This window comes from Portunus trituberculatus, chromosome 17, assembly GCF_017591435.1.
Source record: "Portunus trituberculatus isolate SZX2019 chromosome 17, ASM1759143v1, whole genome shotgun sequence".
Taxonomy (NCBI): Eukaryota; Metazoa; Arthropoda; class Malacostraca; order Decapoda; family Portunidae; genus Portunus; species Portunus trituberculatus.
The window spans coordinates 7,980,001-8,003,851 of record NC_059271.1 but is presented as its reverse complement, the minus strand read 5'-3'; the positions used below and the strand labels follow the sequence as shown (position 1 = coordinate 8,003,851).

At 40.0% G+C, this 23,851-nt stretch overlaps 1 protein-coding gene across 1 annotated transcript in view; it reads left to right on the top strand.

Annotated features, from left to right (window-relative positions):
- The first annotated feature begins 230 nt into the window (after positions 1-230).
- Positions 231-23,851, top strand: part of LOC123505196 — a 75,612-nt gene continuing 51,991 nt past the window's right edge. The window contains exons 1-6 of the mRNA XM_045256362.1: positions 231-739; positions 1,902-1,929; positions 14,064-14,306; positions 15,809-15,906; positions 20,610-20,655; positions 20,987-21,219. Of these exons, the coding sequence (XP_045112297.1) occupies positions 723-739; positions 1,902-1,929; positions 14,064-14,306; positions 15,809-15,906; positions 20,610-20,655; positions 20,987-21,219 (665 nt within the window). The 5' untranslated portion in view covers positions 231-722. The remainder of the gene's footprint in view (positions 740-1,901; positions 1,930-14,063; positions 14,307-15,808; positions 15,907-20,609; positions 20,656-20,986; positions 21,220-23,851) is intronic.

Genomic DNA, 23,851 nt, shown 5'->3' with positions numbered 1-23,851 from the left:
GACCACATGATCTGATATTCACGTGATTTGGTGACCCACACGTGTTTACTGGCGATAATGACCTGGACCTGGTACGTAACTCCTGGTGACCTACACGTGGCTTCCTCCTTGTGACATACATGCGGTCTTGTGGTGACCTGCACGTCTCCTCGTCTTGATGACCTGCATATGACAAATGACCTGCACATGGACCCTCCTACTGACTGGTGACCTACACATGATGGCCCTGGCTGGTGAGCTGCACGTGGTATTCTCTTGGTGAGCTGCACGTGGATCTGTAGTGAACCTGCACGTGGCCGCCTCCTGCTCGTGAGTCCCAGTAGCCTGCACGTGATCTTCGCTTGGTGACCTGACCTGTGGAGAACCTGTTCGTGATCCCCTCCTGGTGACCTGTACGTGGCCTTTGTTTGGTGACCTTCGTGTGAGTTCTGGTGACTTGCATGTGACTCGCATAGTGACCTGTGCTCAAGTCCTGGTGACCTACAAGTGGCCTTCAATTGGTAACCTACACGTGCCTCCTGGTGACCTGCACGTGCCTTTTGGTGACCTGCACTTGCCTCCTCTTGGTGACCTGCACGTGCCTCCTCTTGGTGACCTGCACGTGGCCTCCTCTTGGTGACCTGCACGTGCCTCCCTCTTGGTGACCTGCATGTGCCTCCTATTGGTGACCTGCACGTGGCCTCCTCTTGACCACCTGCACGTGCCTATTGGTGACCTACAAAATGACTGAAACGGAATTGTAAGTAGTACGTGTGTGTGTGTGTGAGAGAGAGAGAGAGAGAGAGAGAGAGAGAGAGAGAGTTTACATTATAAGAGTTTTCAATATTCTGAATAATTTTTGCATATTGGAATTTGGTATATCGCCACAAGCTGTTTGTTTACTCGCACACTTTTTTCTTTCTTTTTTTTTTCTTTTCCTTGTTTTGATATATTTGTTTTAGAATAGTTATCTTTTTTTTCTCCAACTTTTTTTTTATTTCTTTGGTAATTGTCATTTTTCCTTTACCTGTCTCTCTCTCTCTCTCTCTCTCTCTCTCTCTCTCTCTCTCTCTCTCTCTCTCTCTATGTATGTCTGTATGTATTTATTATAGTGTAGGAAGGTTGTGGAATATTATCGTACGTAGTGTTGCTGTGTTCTGGTTGTGTTTTGACTGCCAGAGATTATAATGAACTCATATTTCTCGGTTTGTGTGATATTATCTTTCAAAATGTCAGACAAATCTTGCGGAAAAAGTAGTGAGGGGGGAATTGAAGTTCTCTGCTGGTGTAGAAGCTAATGGTGAGGAAGACGTAGAGGCAAAAGGTAGTGGTGTTGTTGTTGGTGGTGTTGGCGTTGACGAGTGAAGTGAGAGGGAGAGAGAGGAGGTGGTAGAAAGCGCGGGGTTCAGTTGGGTGCCAGACACACGAGATGATGGTGGAAGCAGACTAATAAAATCGTTTTGATCTCTCTCGCCCTCTCCATATTCCTCAACCTTATCAACCGTCAAGAAATAGACTTGATATGAAGTTACTGAAATAATGAAGGATAAATCATTGAAGAGTTGGAGATTGAAGTTTTACATCAGATTCTGTCAAATATTTGCGATAACTTAGTGCAACAGCAAAACTTTCACCAACAGGTCTAAAAGCGGAATACATATACCATTCTTGGTGCTGAAAACCAAAGCATTGAAGGATACGTGCAGTATTTTCAATCTTGTAGAGTTATTCACGGTATTTGAATATGTACATGCAAAAATAGTGTTTTTTTTTTCTCTCTCTCTACCTTCCTTTCCGTGCAATGTTTTCAGTCTTATAAAATTGATAATACGTCCTAATTATATGTAAAGCTAATGATATTTCTTTCTCCCCTTCCGTCTCTCGTCCCCATCCTTGCCCTCCTCGCTCGCCCTTCGTCTTAGAACCATTCGCTACTCGCCTCCTCCTCTGGTAAGTGACAAGATATTATTATTGTCTGCTACTGATAGTGTTAATCCTTTGCTCGTTCCTTCTCCTCTTCTTTCCTTTTCTTGCCTTTCTTCTTTTTCATCTCATCCTACGTCTCCTCCGCTTCCACCTGCTTGTTGTACTACCTGATCTCTCTCTCTCTCTCTCTCTCTCTCTCTCTCTCTCTCTCTCTCTCTCTCTCTCTCTCTCTCTCTCTCTCGTGTTGTTACCGTGCACTTCTCTTCTGTACCACCTCTCAACACTCCGATCATTCCATCCTTGAGAGAGAGAGAGAGAGAGAGAGAGAGAGAGAGAGAGAGAGATTAGAGAGTAGGGAACTTATTGCTTATGTAAAGTAGGAAGGAAAAATAATGTTGTATAATGATAAAAAAAAAAGTTGTTATAGTTTGAAGTATCTCCTCGAGTTGACAGAGAACTTTTCCCTAAACAATGTCTTAATAAGAGAGACCAGAGACAGGAATTAATTTACAACATACCCTACGTTATTAATTTTCGTACAAGGTGAGGAACAAGAGGCTGGGTGCACATTTTCCCTTGCCTCCCTCCCCCCCCATCCCTCTCCTGTCAACCCTAGTGCAATACCCCTAAACTACTTCTCGCTAAAGTATATACGTAGTACGAACTACGTAAGTATATTGTTATTATTATTATTATTATTATTATTATTATTATTATTATTATTATTATTATCATTATTATATATTTTTTTCTTTTAATGTTTTAGTGTATTATTTTTCAAAAGCGACGGAAGTTCGGATTGTCTTGACCAGCCAGTGTTTCTCTTTTCCTTCCCCTATTGATTTGTTCATTTTGTAAGAGGGATTCCTACCAAGGTCATCGAAAAAAAAAAAAATGGTTCACTGAAGATGTCAGTCCTTGAAGAGTATATACTTGAAAGGATTGCAAAAAAAAAAAACTATTAATAAATAATTGATAGTAATAGATAGAAAATAAAGCAAATGGATGAATAATAATAATAATAACAATGATAATAATAATGATAATAATAATAATAATAATAATAATAATAATAATAATAATGATAATAATAATAATGATATAATAATGATTATAATAATAGTAGTAGCAGTAGTAGTAGTAGTAGTAGTAGTAGTAGTAGTAGTAGTAGTAGTAGTAGTAGTTGTTGTTGTTGTTGTATTAGCAGTGATAATAATAATGATGATAGTAATAATAATGATAATAATAATGATAATAATAATAATAATAATAATAATAATAATAATAATAATAATAATAATGATAATAGTAATAATGATAATAATGGTAATAATAATAATAATAATAGTAATAATAATAATAATAATAATAATAATAATAATAATAATAATAATAATACTAATAATAGTACTAATAAATAGTAATAATATTATTAATGATAATAATACTAATAATAATGATAATAATAATAATAATAATAATAATAATAATAATAATAATAGCAATATTAGTAATAGTAATAATAATAATGATGATAATAATGATATTCTCGGTGTCGCAAGAACCACACGGGTACACATGAACACTTTTTGATGCAAGAGGGGAAGCTGGCCAAGGGTAAAAAAAAAAAAAAAAAGCCCACTTGATTGCCAGTTCTCTTAAAGATTAATAAAGTTAGCCAAAAGTCTGGGACAAATGTCTTGAAATCTCCCTCTTAAAAGAAGACAAGTCGTAGGAAGTCGGAAATACAGAAGCAAGAGGGGAGTTCCAGAGTTTACCAGTGAAAGGGATGAATGATTGAGAGTACTGGTTAACTCTAGTATTAGAGAGTTGGACAGAATAGGGATGAGAGGAAAAAGAAAGCCTTGTGCAGCGAGGCCGCAGGAAGAGGGGAGACATGCTGTTAGTAAGATCAGAAGAGTAGTTAGCATGAAAATAACGATAAAAGATAGCAAGAGATGCAACACTCTGGCAGAGAGAAAGAGTATATGGTATAAATAAAAAGAAAAAAGAAAAAAAAAGAAAGGGAGTTGATGAGACGAAAAGCCTTTGATTTTTCCCTATCTAATAAAATTGTGTGAATGGAACTTTCCCTAAACCTGCGAAGAGTACTCCATACAGGGGCGGATAAGGCCCGTGTACAGAGTTAGCAGTTGGAGGGGCGAGAAAAACTGGCGGAGACGCCTCAGAACACCCAACTTCATAGAAGCTGTTTTAGCAAGAGATGAGATGTGAAGTTTCCAGTTAAGATTATGAGTAAAGGACAGACCGAGGATATTCAGTGTGGAAGAGGGAGACAGTTGAGTGTCATTGAAGAAGAGGGGATAGTTGTCTGGAAGGTTGTGTCGAGTTGATAGATGGAGGAATTGAGTTTTTGAGGCATTGAAAACTACTAGATTTTCTCTGCCCAATCGGAAATCTTAGAAAGATCAGAAGTCAGGCGTTCTGTGGCGTCCCTGTGTAATCTGTTGACTTCCTGAAGGGTTGGTCGTCTCTGAAAAGACGTGGAAAAATGTAGGGTGGTATAATCAGCGTAGGGGTGGATAGGGCAATAAGTTTGGTTAAGAAGATCATTAATAAATAATAGAAAGAGAGTGAGTGATAGGAACACCACTAGTAATATATCTAGGAAAAGAACAGTAGCCGTCTACCACGGCTGTAATAGAACGGTCGGAAAGGAAACTTGAGGTAGAGTTGCAGAGAGGACAGAAACCGCTGGAGGGCAGTTTTGAAATCAAAGCTTTGTGCCAGACTCTTTCAAAAGCTTTTGATATGTCTAACGCGACAGGAAAATTTTCAGCGAAATCTCTAAAAGAGGACTCAGTAAGGAAAGCCAGATCAGCAGTAGAGCGACCTTGACGGAAGCCATACTGGCGATCAGATCGAAGATTGTGAAGTGACAGATGTTTGAAAATCTTCATGTTGAGGATGGATTAAAAAAAAAACTTTAGACAAGCATGAGATTAAAGCTATAGGATGGTAGTTTGAGGGATTAGAACGGTCACCCTTTTTAGGAACAGGCTGAATGTAGGCAAACTTCCAGCAGGAAGGAAAGGTAGAAGTCGATAGACATAGTTGAAAGAGTTTGGCCAGGCAAGGTGCAAGCACGGAAGCACAGTTTTGAGAACAATAGGAGGGACCCCATCAGGTCCATAAGCCTTCCGAGGGTTTAGGTCAGTGAGGGAATGAAAAACATCATTATGAAGAACTTCGATCGTAGACATGAAATAGTCAGAGGGAGGAGGAGAGGGAGGGACAAGCCCAGAATCATCCAAGGTGGAGTTGTTAGCAAAGGTTTGAGAGGAGAGTTCAGCTTTAGAGACAGATGAGATGGCAGTGGTGCCATCAGGATGAAATAAAGGAGGGAAAGATGAAGAAGTAAAGTTATTGGAGATGGTTTTGGCTAGATGCCAGAAGTCTCGAGGAGAGTTGGAGTTTGAAAATTTCTGACATTTTCCATTTATGAAAGAATGTTTGGTAAGTTGAAAAACAGACTTGGCATGATTCTAGGCATAAATATAAAGTGCATGAGATTCAGGAGATGGAAGGCTCAAATACTTTTCGTGGGCAACCTCTCTATCATGTATAGGGCGAGAACAAGCTTTGGTAAACCAAGGTTTAGAAGGTTTAGATTGAGAAAAAAAAAAAAGAGTGAGGAATGTACTCCTCCATGCCAGACGCTTTCACCTCTGCTATGCGTTCAGCACACAGAGATGGGTTTCTCTGTAATAGGTTAGGTTAGGTCAGGCAACACTGTTACTACTCGATGGTCTTAAAATACGCGGAAGTTTGAGTATATAAATTATAGACTAACCAAAATCGTTATCCATTTGTAAGCGACCGGATTATTTCTATGTATTAAATCTGCAAACTTAAAAATAGGTATTAGGTATGTGTGTGTGTGTGTGTGTGTGTGTGTGTGTGTGTGTGTGTGTGTGTGTGTGTGTGTGTATATATATATATATATATATATATATATATATATATATATATATATATATATATATATATATGTGTGTGTGTGTGTGTGTGTGTGTGTGTGTGTGTGTGTGTGTGTGTGTGTGTGTATATATATATATATATATATATATATATATATATATATATATATATATATATATATATATATATATATATATATATATATATATATCATTAACCTTTTTCAGAGCTAGATCTAATAACCTGAGATTAAAAGACAGGAATAGACACGCAGACGGAGACGCTAATTGCATTTTTTGTGACAACATTCTAGAACATTTAAAGCAGTTTTTATTGTGGTGTCCAGGATATGAAGAAATAAGGAAAAATACAGTAACTTTGTAGAGACGATATATAGAAGAAAATATTATAAGACAATTACTTTTTGACAATCTAAGGATATAAGAGAAGCAAATAGTGTATGAAATGCGAAGAGAGAAAGTCAGCGGAAAAACTTGATGGACAGAGCAGAATGAAAAGATCAGGGAAGCGCCGATACAAAGGCCGAACTTCCCGACTTACACCTGACTTAACCTGACCTGGCCTGGCGTGGTAGCATTTACGTGATATAATGAGCCGTCCTGCTCCCGTCATTGTCTCTTCCTCTTCCCGTTTCTCTCCAGCGTTAATGACTTTACTCTAGCCTGTCTCGATGCAGGTACTGCTTTGGTATGTGATCTACACAGCCAACGTGATCTACAAGAGTCAAAATCTACTTTGGTATGCGGTCTACATGTTTCATTTATTCAGTACAACCTCAATAGAATATTCTATATATACATACATATATAGAAAATTGAGTTAATAAAGTTAATAGTGATAACAATAATAATAAACAGATCAATAGTTATGAAACAAAGAGGCATTGAAACATACTTAGAGGCAGAGATAGTACTTGAATGACGATTACTATTACAACTACATTACAGCGCCAATGAAAATGTTCTCTGTGAGTCTTTCAAATGAAATATAGAAATGTAAGAAATTGTAACACTGCTTCATGTGGAAAAGTACGTAAGTAGGTACTTCATCTCCCGAAATTACACAATATGTGAGAAAAAGTATCAAGCTTTGCTAGACTTTTTACCATAGAGGACTTGTACTGCTGGATATATTATCATATGAGTTACGTACTAAGTAAACGGAAATAACGAAAACGAATTCGAATAGATGGTTGAATAAATAGATAAATAAATAACGATGATTACGATGCGCTTGACGAAGATAACGATGCGATTTCAAGATAACGATGCGAGTTCCACGAGAACGATACGATTTTCTACAATAACGATGCGAGTTTCCACGATAATGATACGATTCCACGATAACGAAGCTTGAGGCCGTCAAGGAAAAGAAGAACCTGCTGTCAGTTCCCTGCCTTGGGCCCTAGGCCGGACCCGCCAGCCCCTTGCGGCGCACAAGGCCGTCAAAGCCCTACACAAATTTTGGGCGAAACTTCTCAAACTTCTTTTAAATTTTGATCCGAATATAAAATCATCGATTGCAAGTGAAAAATGGCTTTGGTTTGAAAGTGTGCAAGAGTCGACTGACAATGAAACCAGGTGAGTCAGATTTGCTCCGGAGTATTAGCGAGTACCTTGCATGTTTCCTGCCGTGAATGTGCGTTTGTTCATATGTGCATGACTAGATATATGGAAACAATAATTCAGTCACATACTGCTGCGGTACCTCTGCCTGTCAATTCATGCAATGAACGGTGTGAAATATTTTGAATGAAATAAGATAAAAAATATCGTGCCTGTAAGTTGCACGATTTTGTTACGGCCCCAATCTTCAAGACTGCTTTTGTGGGTTCAAGGGAACGCATTTGAGTTTTTTTTTTATAAACTTTACTTAATTATATTATTTACAGACATTTACACCTTACGACCCTACGACAACAACGAAAAACCACGAAAACCACGAAAATTTCATCACTCTCTTCACTCAAAGTCCACCTTCAAATACCTCAGATTCTGTCACATTATATCTTGAACTCAAATTCATTACACACTCACAAACAACCTCATTGATAATAACAACTCTCTCCTTACTCAGGCTTATTCAAATGTTTCAGATTTCTTCATAGTATTCACGTTATTCAACTCAAATCACGCAATTTATTCTCAATAATAAGATACATCCTACACACACCACAATTAACCTTCCAATAAAAACACCACACCACACATCCTATACATAACCATTTTCTCTGTATTCAAATATGATACCAACATTTTCTCTGAATGCATTACAACTGTCTGGCTACACTTACTGGTCTTGAGATAAGCGGCGCGCCCATCTTGACCCTCCGGTCTGACAGCTCTGTCTCGCTGTCATCTCTCGCCCTCTCGGCTCTCTCGGCTTCTCTCTCTGCCTCTCTGTCTCTTACACCTCCTAATATACACGCGTTACTTGACTTCTCGTCCCCCCAATAACTTCCGGTTCTACAATGTTTATTTCCATTATCTTCAGTAATATCAGCTTATATCAGTAACAACCCCTTCCTCATAGCTTGTCGCTATCCGCCTTGTCCATATCATTTGCATCTGACGACCTCTGATATCACCAGATATGGGGAGAACGTTTCAGAAGCTTCTTCGGTTCTGTTTGTCTTGTCATGACTAACCGCCTCTTGCTGTTCTCGGTGGTCACAGGTTTTCTTATCCATCAGATTAGTGATAACGTCTTATAATTTTGGTACCTGCTTTCGCGTCTCTCATCTTCCTTAATTTATTCTTCTCCTTCTTACTTCCATCTTCATCTCTTCATTCTTGTTATCTTCTTTCTTACATATTTAATTTCTTCTCGATTATCAAGTTACAACAAAAATATTCTAAAATTTACCATAGAGAAATCCTGCAGACTACTGTGACCTCGTTTTAAAACCTTTGAGCTAATATCTGAAGGATTCCTTGGATACTCAGATGTCAATAATCAGTAGATAAAATCACAGAAGGGAGCACAGTTCGTATTTTGAGACAATGTCTATGCCGGAGTGAAGTGTGCTGTAGTGTAAGTATAGCACCTTCTTGAGTCGGGACAGGAGCTTTGACACTCGAACATACATCCCACTCTTGTTTCAGATTCTCTAAACAGACAGTCTCTCGAAACCATGACAAGTGTTTTCCTTATTTCTTGAGAATCAAAAGAAAACTGTGCATTTTTCTTCTTGCTGTAGATCATAAGATGAAGCGTACACCGCATACCAAAGGAGCTTTATGACACTTACCACATACCAAAGAAGCATCGCCCTTCTCTTCCTGTAAGTCTGTCTGTCTTTCTATTTGTCTGTCTGATATGATATCTGCTCCAGAGTGAGACACTTATTAATATTGAAATAACATCAGTGTCTCCATCGAAGAACTAGGTTAGGTAAAGTTAAGGTTCTGTTTAGATTAATTAAGTTTTTGTGTTTTGTGTTGTTCCCGTCATTGTTTACTCCTTGATCTAGGAAAGCATAATTTTTTTTTTTCCCTCTGAAAACAGTTGGCCCCCCAAAAATGACACAATTCTCAGTAGGTGTCATTGAGCACACCATCTTACTATAGTTCTACCTTGACCCAACACACTGACTGCTTTACGTGTGGCTTTGACAATTCAATGATATGGAGATGTGCGTGCGTGAGTGCATTCCCAAGTTATCTCCCACAAGTTTTTGTTCGAGATATTTACGGATCACCTTCTAATGGCTACCAGACCACTCACAACTGGTGACCAAATAGTGTCTGCGGTTGCCTTGTGCTGAGGAATAAATGGCAATGTCTCGAAATTTGTAGACTAAGAATATTCCCACAAAAACTCGTGACTCTCTAGACCAGGTGTGGGCAAAATACGACCCGCGGGTTCCATGCAGCTCGCCGAAGGAATTCATGCGGTCCTCCAAATGTTAGTAAATTTGAGAGAAAGTTCCCAAGCAACGCCAAATAATATTGTGTAAATTTGTTTTCCTCCCGCAGGGGTGAGTACGCATGGGAAGATAGCTTGTTCTTTAAGTCTTTCACTTTGTCTGCTTTAGATATTAATTTTCTTTGAATTAGTATATAATGCAGCCTTATATAATCTTTTTTTCTTATGTGGCCCTTGTACTGAAAAGTTTGCCCATCCCTGCTCTAGACAGTCCATGTTACAAGAATCAAAATCCAAGAAAGGAATATGTGATAGAATAAATAGCAATGTCTTAAAATTTGTAGACTATGAATATTCCCACCAAAACCCGTGACATCCGAGACAGTCTGTATTGCAAGAATCAAAACCAAGAAACGTAAAAATGTGGAAGAGCTGAGTTGAGTTGGCTACCGGAAGTACAGTATTACCTTTACATCGGCACTTCCTGATGATGATTGGTTTTCTTGATATTCTGGGTCTTTTTTTTTTCTATTTCTTTCACTTTTTAGGTCTGGTTTCCCTTCAAAAAGCATAAATAATTCGCCTTTTTTCACTTATTCTCTCTGATTTTCTAAAATTTATGTAAAGATCCTATATTAGTTTTTACACACGTATTCTGGAATAAAAAAAAATTTTCGTGCCTTGACACACACACACACACACACACACACACACACACACACACACACACACACACACACACACACACACACACACACACACAGTACGTACGTTATCTTTCTTTTCATTAACTCTTCCAACTTTGTCTGTCGACTTCTACCTTTCCTTCCTGCTGGAAGTTTGCCTACATTCAGCCTGTTCCTAAATAGGGTGACCGTTCTAACCCCTCAAGCTACCGTCCTATAGCTTTAATCTCTTGCTTGTCTAAAGTTTTTGAATCTATCCTAAATAGGAAGATTCTCAAACATCTGTCACTTCACAATCTTCTGTCTGATCGCCAGTATGGCTTCCGTCAAGGTCGCTCTACTGGTGATCTTCTGGCTTTCCTTACTGAGTCTTGGTCATCCTCTTTTAGAGATTTCGGTGAAACTTTTGCTGTTGCGTTAGACATATCAAAAGCTTTTGATAGAGTCTGGCATAAAGCTTTGATTTCAAAACTGCCCTGCTACGGCTTCTATCCTTCTCTCTGCAACTTTATCTCAAGTTTCCTTTCCGACCGCTCTATTGCTGCTGTGGTAGACGGCTACTGTTCTTCTCCTAAACCTATTAATAGTGGTGTTCCTCAGGGTTCTGTCCTGTCACCCACTCTCTTTCTATTATTCATTAATGACCTTCTTAACCAAACTTCTTGCCCTATCCACTCCTACGCTGATGACACCACGTTCTTTCAGAGACGTCCAACCCTTCAGGAAATCAACAGATCACGCGGGACGCCACGGAACGCCTGACTTCCGATCTTTCTAAGATTTCCGATTGGGGCAGAGAAAATCTAGTAGTTTTCAATGCCTCAAAAACTCAATTCCTCCATCTATCAACTCGACACAACCTTCCAGACAACTATCCCTCTTCTTCAATGACACTCAACTGTCTCCCTCTTCCACAATGAATATCCTCGGTCTGTCCTTTGCTCATAATCTTAACTGGAAACTTCACATCTCATCTCTTGCTACAACAGCTTCTATGAAGTTAGGTGTTCTGAGGCGTCTCGGCCAGTTTTTCTCGCCCCTCCAACTGCTTACTCTATATAAGGGCCTTATCCGTCCCTGTATGGAGTACTCTTTGCATGTTTGGGGGGGTTCCAGTCACACAGCTTTGCTTGATAGGGAGGAATCGAAAGCTCTTCGTCTCATCAACTCCCCTCTGACTAACTGTCTTCAGTCTCTTTCTCACCGCCGAAATGTTGCATCCCTTTCTATATTTTATCGCTATTTTCATGGTAACTGTTCTACTGATCTTGCTAACAGCATGTCTCCCCTCTTCCTGCGGCCTCGCTGCACAAGGCTTTCTTCTTCCTCTCATCCCTATTCTGTCTAACTCTCTAATGCAAGAGTCAACCAGTACTCTCAATCATTCATCCCTTTCACTGGTAAACTCTGGAACTCCCTCCCTGCATCTGTATTTCCGAATTCCTACAACTTGTCTTCTTATAAGTCAGTAGGTGCGCGCGCATATACTTGCTAGTTCTGTAGTGGTGCTCCGCTTTTCACGCATATTATTGCATGAAAAAAGGCTCTCACTGACTTCTCAGTGAGCACAGTAGTGTATGAATGTCCTGTGATGAAAAAAAAAAAACAGGAACATTTATGGAAAGTGTTGCAGCTAGATAGAAAATAAGTGAAAAGGAGTGGAAGACTCCAAGATGGCGGAGATATATGCCATTTCAGCATTATTACCTTCGTCCTGTTATAAGTGTAGCTCTGATTCTGGAGACCCAGCAAAATTCATTAAATGTTGTCTGTGTAGCCGGTGGGCTCATACGAAATGTGTGAATCTGGCAGGGATTAAATCTGAAAATATCTGCAACGTGAGGTATCTGTGCGATGTTTGCTTCATTGAGGTGTCGGCTCTGAAGAAATTCATCAATGATGTTGAGGAATTTAAGTCTGATTTGAAGAGCATTACTGCTAAAGCTGACAAGATGATGGCAATAGTTGATAATAAGATGGCAAGAATGGAGGAGATACGTATCAAGGTCGATGAGGCAACAGAAGGCTTGGCGGGAGTTGCTGAGTCGCTGTCTGCTGATTCGGAAAATTCCACGCCTTGGCAGGATGTGAAGAGGAAGAGGAGGATGAAAAAGAACCTGCTTGTTGTAGGGATAACTCAGGATTCTGAAGCAAATCTGAAGAATGAAGTTTCTCATGCTTTGGATGGAATGCAAATTAATGATACAAAGTTTGCTAATGATGGCAAAAAATAGTGATGAATTTTGCCGATGAGAGTCTGAGAAATGAGGCAGCCCAGAAACTGGAGAATGTTGAAAAGTTGACAACTAAATCTGTTCAGAAAATTAAACCCAAGATAATGCTATGTAATGTCCATAAGGAAGAGACTAAGGAGGGTATCATTGATACAATTATTGCAAGAAATGACTACCTTCAAGCAGTTCCTGATATCAAGTCAAAGATTGAGAATATTTTTTGCAAACCAGCAGCAGGGGGCACAGTTCATTACATCATGAAATGTGATCCAATGATAAGACAGTTGTTGCATCAGCATCAGGACAGGATTAAGCTTGAATGGGGAGTTTACCAGGTTCGCGACAGGTATCATGCACTTATCTGTTACCATTGTCAAAGGTATGGTCATACTGAGGCAAACTGCAATGCCAAGAAAAATGGTGAGCATCCCGTTTGCTTTAAATGTGCAGGCAACCACAAGTCCAAGGATTGCACATCTACAGAGAAGAAATGCATAAACTGTGTGAGGTTTAAGAAACAGAATACTGACCACTCGGCGAATAATAGTTGTTGTGTTGTGTTGGAAAGTGAGATTGACAGGATCAGAAATATTACAGATCATGGCTACTAATGCTGTGAGCTCTATGTTGAAATGTGGTTTATCAAATGTCCAGTCAGTTGGAAACAAGACAATAGAAATCAGAACTTTAATTAGTGATGAGAATCTGGATATTCTTGCTTTGATTGAAACATGGCTGAGTGAATATGATACTGCGAGAATTAAAGAAATGACCCTTTGACACTCATACATTTGTGCACATACCAAGGAAGACGATGCAGACCCATACAGACTACATGAGCCAAGAAATAACCTTGACATGGGATGTCGAGTATTTGCAAGATGCGCACCAAGGATTTACAATAAACTGCCAAGTGATATTAAAGGTTGTGCGAGGATCGATATCTTCAAAAAGAAATTGAAGACATATTTGTTCAAGGAAGTTTATGATTTTAACGGCATGGAAATCAAAGACAATTATAGATGCTAGTTGCTTTTGAGGGAGGCTCTGCTGAGCGCTGCCTCGCAGTGGAGCGGAGCCTTGAACAAACACCCCAAGTAAGTAACAAGTAATAAGAGGGAGGTATCGAGGCATTAGCTCCCCTAATTCTGGCTGACGGTTTTGGCACTTTTTGTACTCTTTGGAGAGCCAGCGCTCAAGTGGGCCTTTTTTTTTTTTTACTTTCTTTTTTTGCCCTTGGCTGGCCCTCTTCCCTACGTAAAAAAAAAAATATCTTTCATTAAAATGCATGTGCCCCGTTATGATGATTAATGACTACCAGACATGACCTCACGTCTCCAAGTACGCGTTTATTGCCCCCCACCCCACATACACACACTTCACCTCTCTCTCTCTCTTTGTATCCTAGGACGACCACGACGAGGACAGCCAGAGTGACATATCCGCCTCGGCCACAGAGACCTCTTCCCTGGTGACGGTGCGGGCCGGCTGCTGCAGCTTCAACCCCGTGAGCAAGACGGGCAAGCGATGGCACCAGCTGCAGATGGTGACTCTGCCCTTCATCCCCATCGCTGCCCTCATCATCCAGAACTGCATCCTGGTATCCAACGTCGTCACCCACCAGAACGAAATTAAGATTCTTGGCAGGCAGGTAAGAGAGAGAGAGAGAGAGAGAGAGAGAGAGAGAGAGAGAGTACATTTTTTTATACAGTGAAGGGATGAGTAGGTGGTAGAAATTGCGTTAAATATTCCTATACAAAACAACAATAATTATTACCTTCATTTCCTTCGTGTTAAAATCTATTTCTTCACAAGCGAATAAGTAGTAGTGAGCAGTGAGCAAGGTGAAGGTAAATTCTCACATCTGTCGCATCTTTATCTCAATAGTCGCGAGGATAGCAAGAGAATGTCAGTGAGATTAAATGTGACGAGGGAGAGGAAAAAAAAGAGAAAGATTAAGAAAGGAAGACAGAGAAAACAGCGAACTCAAAAAAAAAAAAAAAAAAGCTGCTGGTGATGGAAGAGGAGGTGGTGATGGTGGTGGTATAGTGATGGTGGTGGTGGAGGTGATAGTGATGGTGGTGGAGTAGTAAGAGTATACAGTAAGAGAGTTGTCAGTAATGGTAGTGAGATATACAGGAAAATGTAACATGATACTGACCGGGAGAGAAATAAAAAAAAAAAAAGATGAGGATGATGAGGGAATGGTGACAGCGGCTCGAGAGAGATTTATTTACCTGGAAGAGCGAGCAGAAGTAAGAGGACAATGGCAGCTTAGTGGTAGTAGTAGTTGAGAGATGAGAACAAGTAAGAGTAACGGTAAAATTCTGAAACCTCACAGTACACCATATACTTCAACACGCTCTTAAAGTTATTTTGAGAACAATTCCGTTTGTATTAGTTTTAAGACATTAGTGATAGTTTATTTTTAGTGTTATTTTTTTATGTAAGAGGGGAAAGCTGGCTAAGGGCAACGTCTCCATGAGAATTGTGATAAATGTCTTGAAATGAGTTACTGGCAAAACGTCTCATGAGAATTGGATGTAAAGGTTACTGTGGAAGTCCAAGGCTGTCTTCTTGATGACAGTGATACTCTAGCAAGTGTTTGTATCATGAAAGACAGAAAAGAATAAATAAATAAAAATAGATAAATAGAATAAATAGATGAAGTAGATAAATAAATGAATACATAAATAAAACGTTAAGTTAGCAAGATTCTCAGGGATTTCTTTTTTTTTAATTCCAATGACAGTTTATCGAGTATTTTGTCCAGTGGAAGGAAAAACAACAGTAATGAAAAGCGGTTCTAGTAAAAACAAATATTAGCTTCAATACCTTTTTACATAAGAACATAAGATTTTTCATGATGGCAGTGACAGCTTAACGATTTCTTTTAGTAATCAACAGGAAAGAAAGGCACCATGAAAACTTGCTCTATTAAAAACATATCCATCATTCTAGTTATATTCAAAGTAATATACATTAAGAACAACAACAACAACGACAAAAACACCTTGAAAAACAGATTATCCTTCTCTGTAAACTTTGAAAACAGTCGTGTGTGTGTGTGTGTGTGTGTGTGTGTGTGTGTGTGTGTGTGTGTGTGTGTGTGTGTGTGGCGATGGCTGATTGTGACGGTGGTGTGTGGCGCAGGTGGACGGCACGGTGGAGATGGGCATGTTGCTGACGGCGTTGCAGGTGGAGAGGGCCGAGGTGGCTTATTTCATTTTCTCCAACGGTACCAAGCTCAGGTGTGGCCAGATGTTTTTGTGTTGTTGTTGTTGTTGTTGTTGTTGTTGTTGTTGTTGTTGTTGTTGTTGTAGTGGTGGTGGTGGTGGTAGTTTCGTTATTAATGTTGTTTTCGTTACATTGAGTTTGCTGGGTGTGTATTGCTATTATTGTTATTAGTGTTATTAGTGTTATTATTGTTATTAGTGTTATTATTATTATTATTATATATTATTATTATTATTATTATTATTATTATTATTATTATTATTATTATTATTATTATTATTATTATTATTATTATTATTATTATTATTATTATTATTATTATTATTATTATTATTATTATTATTATTATTATTACTACTACTACTACTACTACTACTACTACTACTACTACTACTACTACTACTACTACTACTACTACTACTACTACCACTGGCACTACTGCTGCTGCTGCTGCTACTACTACTACTGCTACTGCTGCTACTACTGCTGCTGCTGCTACTGCTGCTGCTGCTGCTGCTGCTGCTGCTGCTGCTACTACTACTATCATTATTGTTGTAGTAGTAATAGTAATAATAGTAGTAGTAGTAGCAGTAGTAGTAGTAGTAGTAGTTTGTTGTTGTTGTTGTTGTTGTTGTAGACGTAGAAACAACATTATTAGTAAGAGCAATGAGGAATTCCGGTTACGTGACATTTACGTTTACTGAAAAGCAAAATTTCTCGGTGATCGTCCGTGGCAGACTGTAACCCTAACTCAACTAAAAAACAAAACAACAAAAAAAAAAAGACTAAAACTAACTCAACTCAAAACAACAACAACTACAACAAAAAACTTCACATCCATAAAATCTCGAACCTTCGTGCCCCAAATGACACCACAGTGAACCAATGTCTTCCCTTTTTACTCACCACTGGCCCCTCTTGTATGAAAAAAAGGAGGAAAAAAAAAAATAACAACTAGGGCGTGGGACTGCTGAAGGGTACTTTAAACAATACCAACATACAACAATACTAACATACACCAGCTTCTGCGAGGTCCCAGTGTGGTATATGAATGAATTATTGTGATCAGAAAGGAGAATTAATGAAGAGAGAGAGAGAGAGAGAGAGAGAGAGAGAGAGAGAGAGAGAGAGAGAGAGAGAGGTGACTTCCTAACACGCCCTGAGAGTAGGTTCATCTAAATATTTATGAAGCATCTTGTCTGTTAGCTGGCTGGGGAAAAGAAACGTATATAAGGATGGAGAGAATTGAGACCAGGAATATTAGAGATGAGATATGTAATGTGTGTTAGTTCTGCTTTTCATGTTCTTATCCTTCTTCCTTCAAGACTGGATATGAGTCAGTGGTTGTAATGACCGATAGAATTGAGACAAGGAAAGTTAGAGATTTGTTATACATGTGTGCGAGTTTTGCTTTTCAACGTTCTTATCCTTCCTCCTTGAAGGCTGGATATGAGTCACTGTTTCTCAGGCAGTGAACATAAGTGGTCATAACAAACAGTGAATGTGCAGTACGTAATATAAAGGCAACTGTTTGAAATGACTTCCTCGGTGGTGTAGCGTTCAGTGTCAGTGCCTTGTTCTCATTATCTTGTGATGGAATGATAAATGTAGTTCGTTGTGCTCAGTAGTGATTATCAGGATAAGTACTAGCGATAGAGGACGGATTCAGCATTCAATCTCTTCAGTACTGGGACGTATCTTGGGATTTGTGTATGATTAGAACATTTTACTGACATAAGGAAGAGTCTTTGGAGGTCAGAAGATTAATGGTCACAATCTTCATTATTTTAACTCCCCACATAAGCTGTATAAAATCACCAAATAGTAAACAGAATGAATATGGAAACGCGTCATGATACTGAAGGGATTAAGAAGGAGGTTTCAAGACATTTATCGGCTCAGCTCTGTTTGGAGACTGGCATCTAAGTGGGCCTCTTGTTTTTTTTGTTGCCCTTGGCCAGTTTCCCCTCGTACATGGAAAAAAAAGAAAATAGTCACTGCAGGCCATTGGATTACGGTGGAAAAAATTAAAAAAAGAAAATCAGTGTGAATCAACAGTCTTAGATATATATTTCTTTTTCCAAAGCTTGTGTCCTTTTCATTCACGCTTAGGCCTTAGGAAATTCGAATTGTTGGAAAAAAAAGCGAAAAATATTGAAATGGTATTACCCTGAAAATTTATATGGAAGGAATTTATTGTAAATCAGTGTGGTCTCTTTATGCTGATATATTTGTTATTCTGCGGGAAATGGTCTTAATGTAAGCTCCACCCCCTCACCTGAGTGGTTGAGCTAACAGTGAGTTCATAGCAGTCTCTCCTCTGATTGGTGGACAGTGTGCCGGCAGTATCCAGTGTCCAGTGTCAGAGCAGTGTGTTGTGACTTGCCCTGTGTGATGTGACGTGCATTGTTTGTCACTTTGGTATGATGGGAAATGCCTGATTTGTCATTCCGGTAAAGAGGAATTCTAAAGTATTGCTGTGACTATCATGCAAAACGAGTAGAACTAATGAAGGCTCGAGTAACGGCAGGTTTGAGTATTCTTACAGATTATTTGTGTGTTGAATTTGTTTGAAATCGCATTGAGTAGTTCTAAACCAAACATGGCGCTTAACAAGAAGTGTCATGAAGTAAGGGGTGGAAAGTGGAGAGAGAAGAAAGGAATTTTTATTTTATGTTTTAAGTTTTATATGTGTTAATGAGGAGGTGGTTGTGTGAGTACAGAGTATAAGTAATCTGTTAACTATGGAAGGCAGGTCACGTCTATCATGTGCTGAAGACTGTCCACCAATCAGTGACAGCCGTGGAAGTGAGCTCGACCAATCAGCTGAAGGGGCGGGACTTAGCTTAACCATTTCATTGCGATGTGTTAAAACTCACACCAAAAACACTGCAAGAAATTGTTACAAACACTAGCGAAAAAGAAAAGGAGGAGAGAAAACAAGGGATTAAAAGATCAGATTTTTCAATTTGTATGTGGTATGCTCGTAATGTTTTGAGGTGGGTGTGCGACAAGAATGAATGTCCCAAAGTGGTCTGTGAGAGAGGGACGGCGCGACAAGCAACAGTGGAAGGGTTAGGCGTGTGTGGCTGTCATGATTGTCAATCCTGCCCAAGTGTTTGGCGGCGTCCTGTTCTGCCATACCCTGTCCTGCCCTGCCCTGCCCTGCCCTGCCAGCCTTGTGTGTGTGGGGAATAATGCTGCCACCACTCTTGTCCCTCTTGTCCTTGTTGTTATTGTTGTTGTTGTTATAACAATAATAATAGTAGTAATGATAATAATGATAATGATAGTAATAATAATTATAATAATGATAATAATAATAATGATAATAATAATAATAATAATAATAATAATAATAATAGTAATAGTAATAACGATAATTATAGTAATGATGTTGTTAAATATTATTATTATCATTGTAGTTATTAGCATTATTGTTATTTTTATCACAATTATTGTTATTATTGTTGTTGTTGTTGTTGTTGTTGTTGTTATTAGCAATATTATATATATATATATATATATATATATATATATATATATATATATATATATATATATATATATATATATAATAATAATAATAATTTTGGGCAGAGTTCTTAATTACAAAATTTTTATAACACTGACGCGTCGGACATAAAATGCAAGTATTTGTATTTGTTGACGTTTTCACAGTGCAATATCATTTGCTGTCACTCTCCAATGCTAATCATGAACTTCTTCAAAACACACCTTAGTGGTGATCGCAGCCCACGATGAAAAAAAAAAAAAAAAAAATGGCGGCTAAGAGAGGGCTTTGAATATCTGGCCCCTGAGGTCTTTCCGTAGATGAATCACGCACTCTTGTTTACTGCGTTTGCCATGAGGTGAGTCTCCCGGGCCGAACACGTCATGCTGGGTCACGCTCAACCTCTTAATCATGGAACACTTTGCTGTGGTTCAGTGTTAAATCTCTGAGCTTATTATTGTTTCAGACAACATAGCTGTTGGAAGCCAGCTCACCACTGAGACTGGTCTGTGTGTGTGTGTGTGTGTTTCACTGTTTGATCTGCTGCAGTCTCTGACGAGACAGCCAGACGTTACCCTACGGAACGAGCTCAGAGCTCATTATTTCCGATCTTTGGATAGGTCTGAGACCAGGCACACACCACACACCGGGACAACAAGGTCACAACTCCTCGATTTACATCCCGTACCTATTCACTGCTAGGTGAACAGGGGCTACACGTGAAAGGAGACACACCCAAATATCTCCACCCGGCCGGGGAATCGAACCCCGGTCCTCTGGCTTGTGAAGCCAGCGCTCTAACCACTGAGCTACCTGGCCGTGTGTGTGTGTGTGTGTGTGTGTGTGTGTGTGTGTGTGTGTGTGTGTGTATCGCAGCTCTGTATTTGATCATTGCCCTTTATGCCTGGTCGTCCTCGACTCGCCCGTAATGATAGAAACCTTGTTTTTTTTTCTCTCTCTCCTATTCTTTCTTTTGTGTATTGACTTTTCTCCTCTCCCCTCCTCACGCCTCTACCATCTCTCTCTCTCTCTCTCTCTCTCTCTCTCTCTCTCTCTCTCTCTCTCTCTCTCTCTCTCTCTCTCTCTCTCTCTCTCTCTCTCTCTCTCTCTCTCTCTCTCTGGTTTGGGGACAAATCGCGGTGTTCCCAGTTGTCGTTAGCTACAACTTCTTTCCCCTTGAGTTCCATTTGGTCATGTCGGCAGTGTCGTGATGGCCACAGTGACCAGTGGCTGTGTTGCCAAGTGTCACGTAACATTATCACACAGTACACAGTGTTCACCGTCCAGGGCCTCTTGTCGCTTACACAGGGCGACACAGGCCATCTCTTCCGAATTGAATGAAGGTTCATATTCATAGGTTTTTTTCCTACGTGTCAACCATTCATTCATCATCAACACAAAATGTGGAATGACTGTAACACGAGTGAATGTGATGAACTCTGAAATAAAGTTTTTTTTAAAAAAGATATACCGTCACGCAAGATATTGTGTAGATAGTAATGGATGGTTGGCATACGCGAAAAAACCTCTCCTGAATCCCTGGACGTGTGGTGAGAAACACAGTCTTGTCCTCCTTTCAGACAGTAGAGAAAGGGTGCGAGACACACTGTGAGCACAGACGTTGGGACTCTGAAATCGCTCCAAGTTATCCTAAGTCAGCGTGGTCTCCACGCCTGTGTCCTGATCATGATGTTGCCGCTGGTGGTGGTGGTGGTGGTGGTGGTGATGGTGGACAAAACTATCGCAGCTGTAAGCCCCACCTACTCAGGGAAGATGGGCGGGGCTTAGAGATCCAGACACAACATGGTTGCACGTGTGAAAAAAGTGGCGCGCTAACGACCTGAGGGATTACAAGCATGTTGTGACGAGGCCTCCCCTCAAGTGGCGCTGCCCGCCCGGCGTGACATGAACATGCACTGCATTGGAGCCGTGTCATCTTGTCCACTAACTTTAATAGTTGAACAGCAGTTCCTGTTCTGTTCCGTGCTGCAGCACTGTGCTGGTGTCACTTCATTGCATCCAGCTGATAGGAAACACTCTGTACAAGGAACAGTTGTTGTATTGAGTCAGGGAAGCAGAGGCCTTGTTGCATCTCTCTGTTTTGCTGCACGTATCTTAGGGAACCTCAACTCTATTCACAAGGCTGATTTAATTAGTGTTCTTGTTCGAAAAAAAAAGGGACTTTCTGCAATAACACTACTTCCCTGTGGAAGGTGAGGAGCGGGGAAGCGGCGCCTGTTGACAGAGTAATAATAAACACTCCCGCTGTGGTTAGTGTGATGCCGAGCCTGCTCATTTAAAGCCGCTGCGTTAATTATGTTGTGTTGTGATTGTTTGCTTGTCGTGATGGACGGTGATGGAAATCTGTCAAGCACCTCTGGAGGCGTTCTCACACAAACCACAGCCACCCCCTTATCTTTACCAGCCCATGAACACCTGCACGCATCTAATAGTGTCTCACCAGAACAAACCAGACACTGATGCACACGAGGCAGAAACTTGACAATAAATGGAAAAAAGATATAAACAACACACCAAGGAAACACGGCAGGCACCTCACGTGTCTCTTCCTTCTTGGACTTTCCGGCGTCATGAATCTCTCTCTCTCTCTCTCTCTCTCTCTCTCTCTCTCTCTCTCTCTCTCTCTCTCTCTCTCTCTCTCTCTCTCTCTCTCTCTCTCTCTCTCTCTCTCTCTCTCTCTCTCTCTCTCTCTCTCTCTCTCTCTCTCTCTCTCTCTCTCTCACTCACACACACACACACACACACACACACACACACACACACACACACACACACACACACACACACACTCTCTCTCTCTCTCTCTCTCTCTCTCTCTCTCTCTCTCTCTCTCTCTCTCTCTCTCTCTCTCTCTCTCTCTCTCTCTCTCTCTCTCTCTCTCTCTCTCTCTCTCTCTCACACACACACACACACACACACACACACACACACACACACACACACACACACACACACACACACACACACACACACTTCGTCTTCCTCAACTCTTTATGCTACACACGTTTACTGCAGCTCTTACCACTTGCCTCTCTCTCTTCCCCCCTTCATCATTTTCTTTCTCCCTTTCTCCCTTCCTTTCTTCCTTTCTCCTTTCCCCCATCCTCCTCTCCGTTCTCTTTACTTGTCTTTCATTCTCTTTCTTTCTTTTCATCATGGTTTGCTCAACTTAATTCCTGTTTATGTGTTCTTTATCATTTGTGTACTTCCATTTATTTTTCTCTTTCATTTTCTAGTCTATTATTTGCCTTTTTTTTTTCACTTCATCGCCTTTTATCTACTGATCCTTCTCTCTTTTCTATCATTGCTTCTCATTCGTTCACGTCTGTCTGTCTACTCTCTCTCTCTCTCTCTCTCTCTCTCTCTCTCTCTCTCTCTCTCTCTCTCTCTCTCTCTCTCTCTCTCTCTCTCTCTCTCTCTCTCTCTCTCTCTCTCTCTCTCTCTCTCTCTCTCCTTCATATGTCTGTTCTCTCTCTTTACTCTGCACTCTTTCCGAACAACTTAAAACTCCTTCCTCTCAAGTAAACAGCTGAAGGTTCTCTCTCCCCTTTCCCTCCTACCGTCGTTCATAAATGTCTTCCTCTCCCTACATTTTAATTGAGATGAAAACAAACTGTGGTGCTGTGAAGATGTCCTACCCAGGCGTCTTAATGAAGGTTAACTGTTTCAAAGTCTGGGAAAAACATTGTCCATATTGAGTCTTCTATTACAGGGGATATTGCAAGGAAGTGAAATTTCTTAGACCACTAAAAGTATTCTTCATAATAGCGATCACGCCACGCACATGAGCTTGTGAGGATAAGAATGCGAGAGGTCCAGCTTCATCATTGTTTATTTTGCTTTTGATATGACATTTGTGCTTGTTCCGGTACGATTCCATTAGTCTTTTGTTACATGTAAGGACGACTCTGGCCAAAATAATAATAACAGCAATAACAAATAAATCAATAGTAAAAGAAGACTTACTAAAGGTGCCGGACTTGTAGGGATCAGTGCAAAGGAATATGCAAAATGACGAGAAGTGTCTTGAAACCTCCTTTTTGAAAGAAATTAAGTTGTAGGTGGGGGAAATATAGGAGCAGGTAAGAAAATCATGGAGTTATGTGGTAAAGAAAATAAAAGACTGAGAAATACTGATTAACTCTTGCATTAGGGTGGTGGAAAGAATATAAATGAATAATGTAAGAAGTCTTGCGGTGAATTGATATAAATTTGCAAATCCACAAAACTGAGGGACTTACACTGTCAAACTAAATCTTTGTGGATTCTTACGTACGTTCCCTCCACTCAGAAGTGTTGTTTATTGATCCCTGGGGCATCGCTGCTCTTATCAAGGGGAGAAGAGTGGCGGGGCTGTGTTGCGTGCAATATCCTTGCGTCATGTTAGAGCGTGGGGCTGCTGTCAACCCTGCTCGAGATCTAAC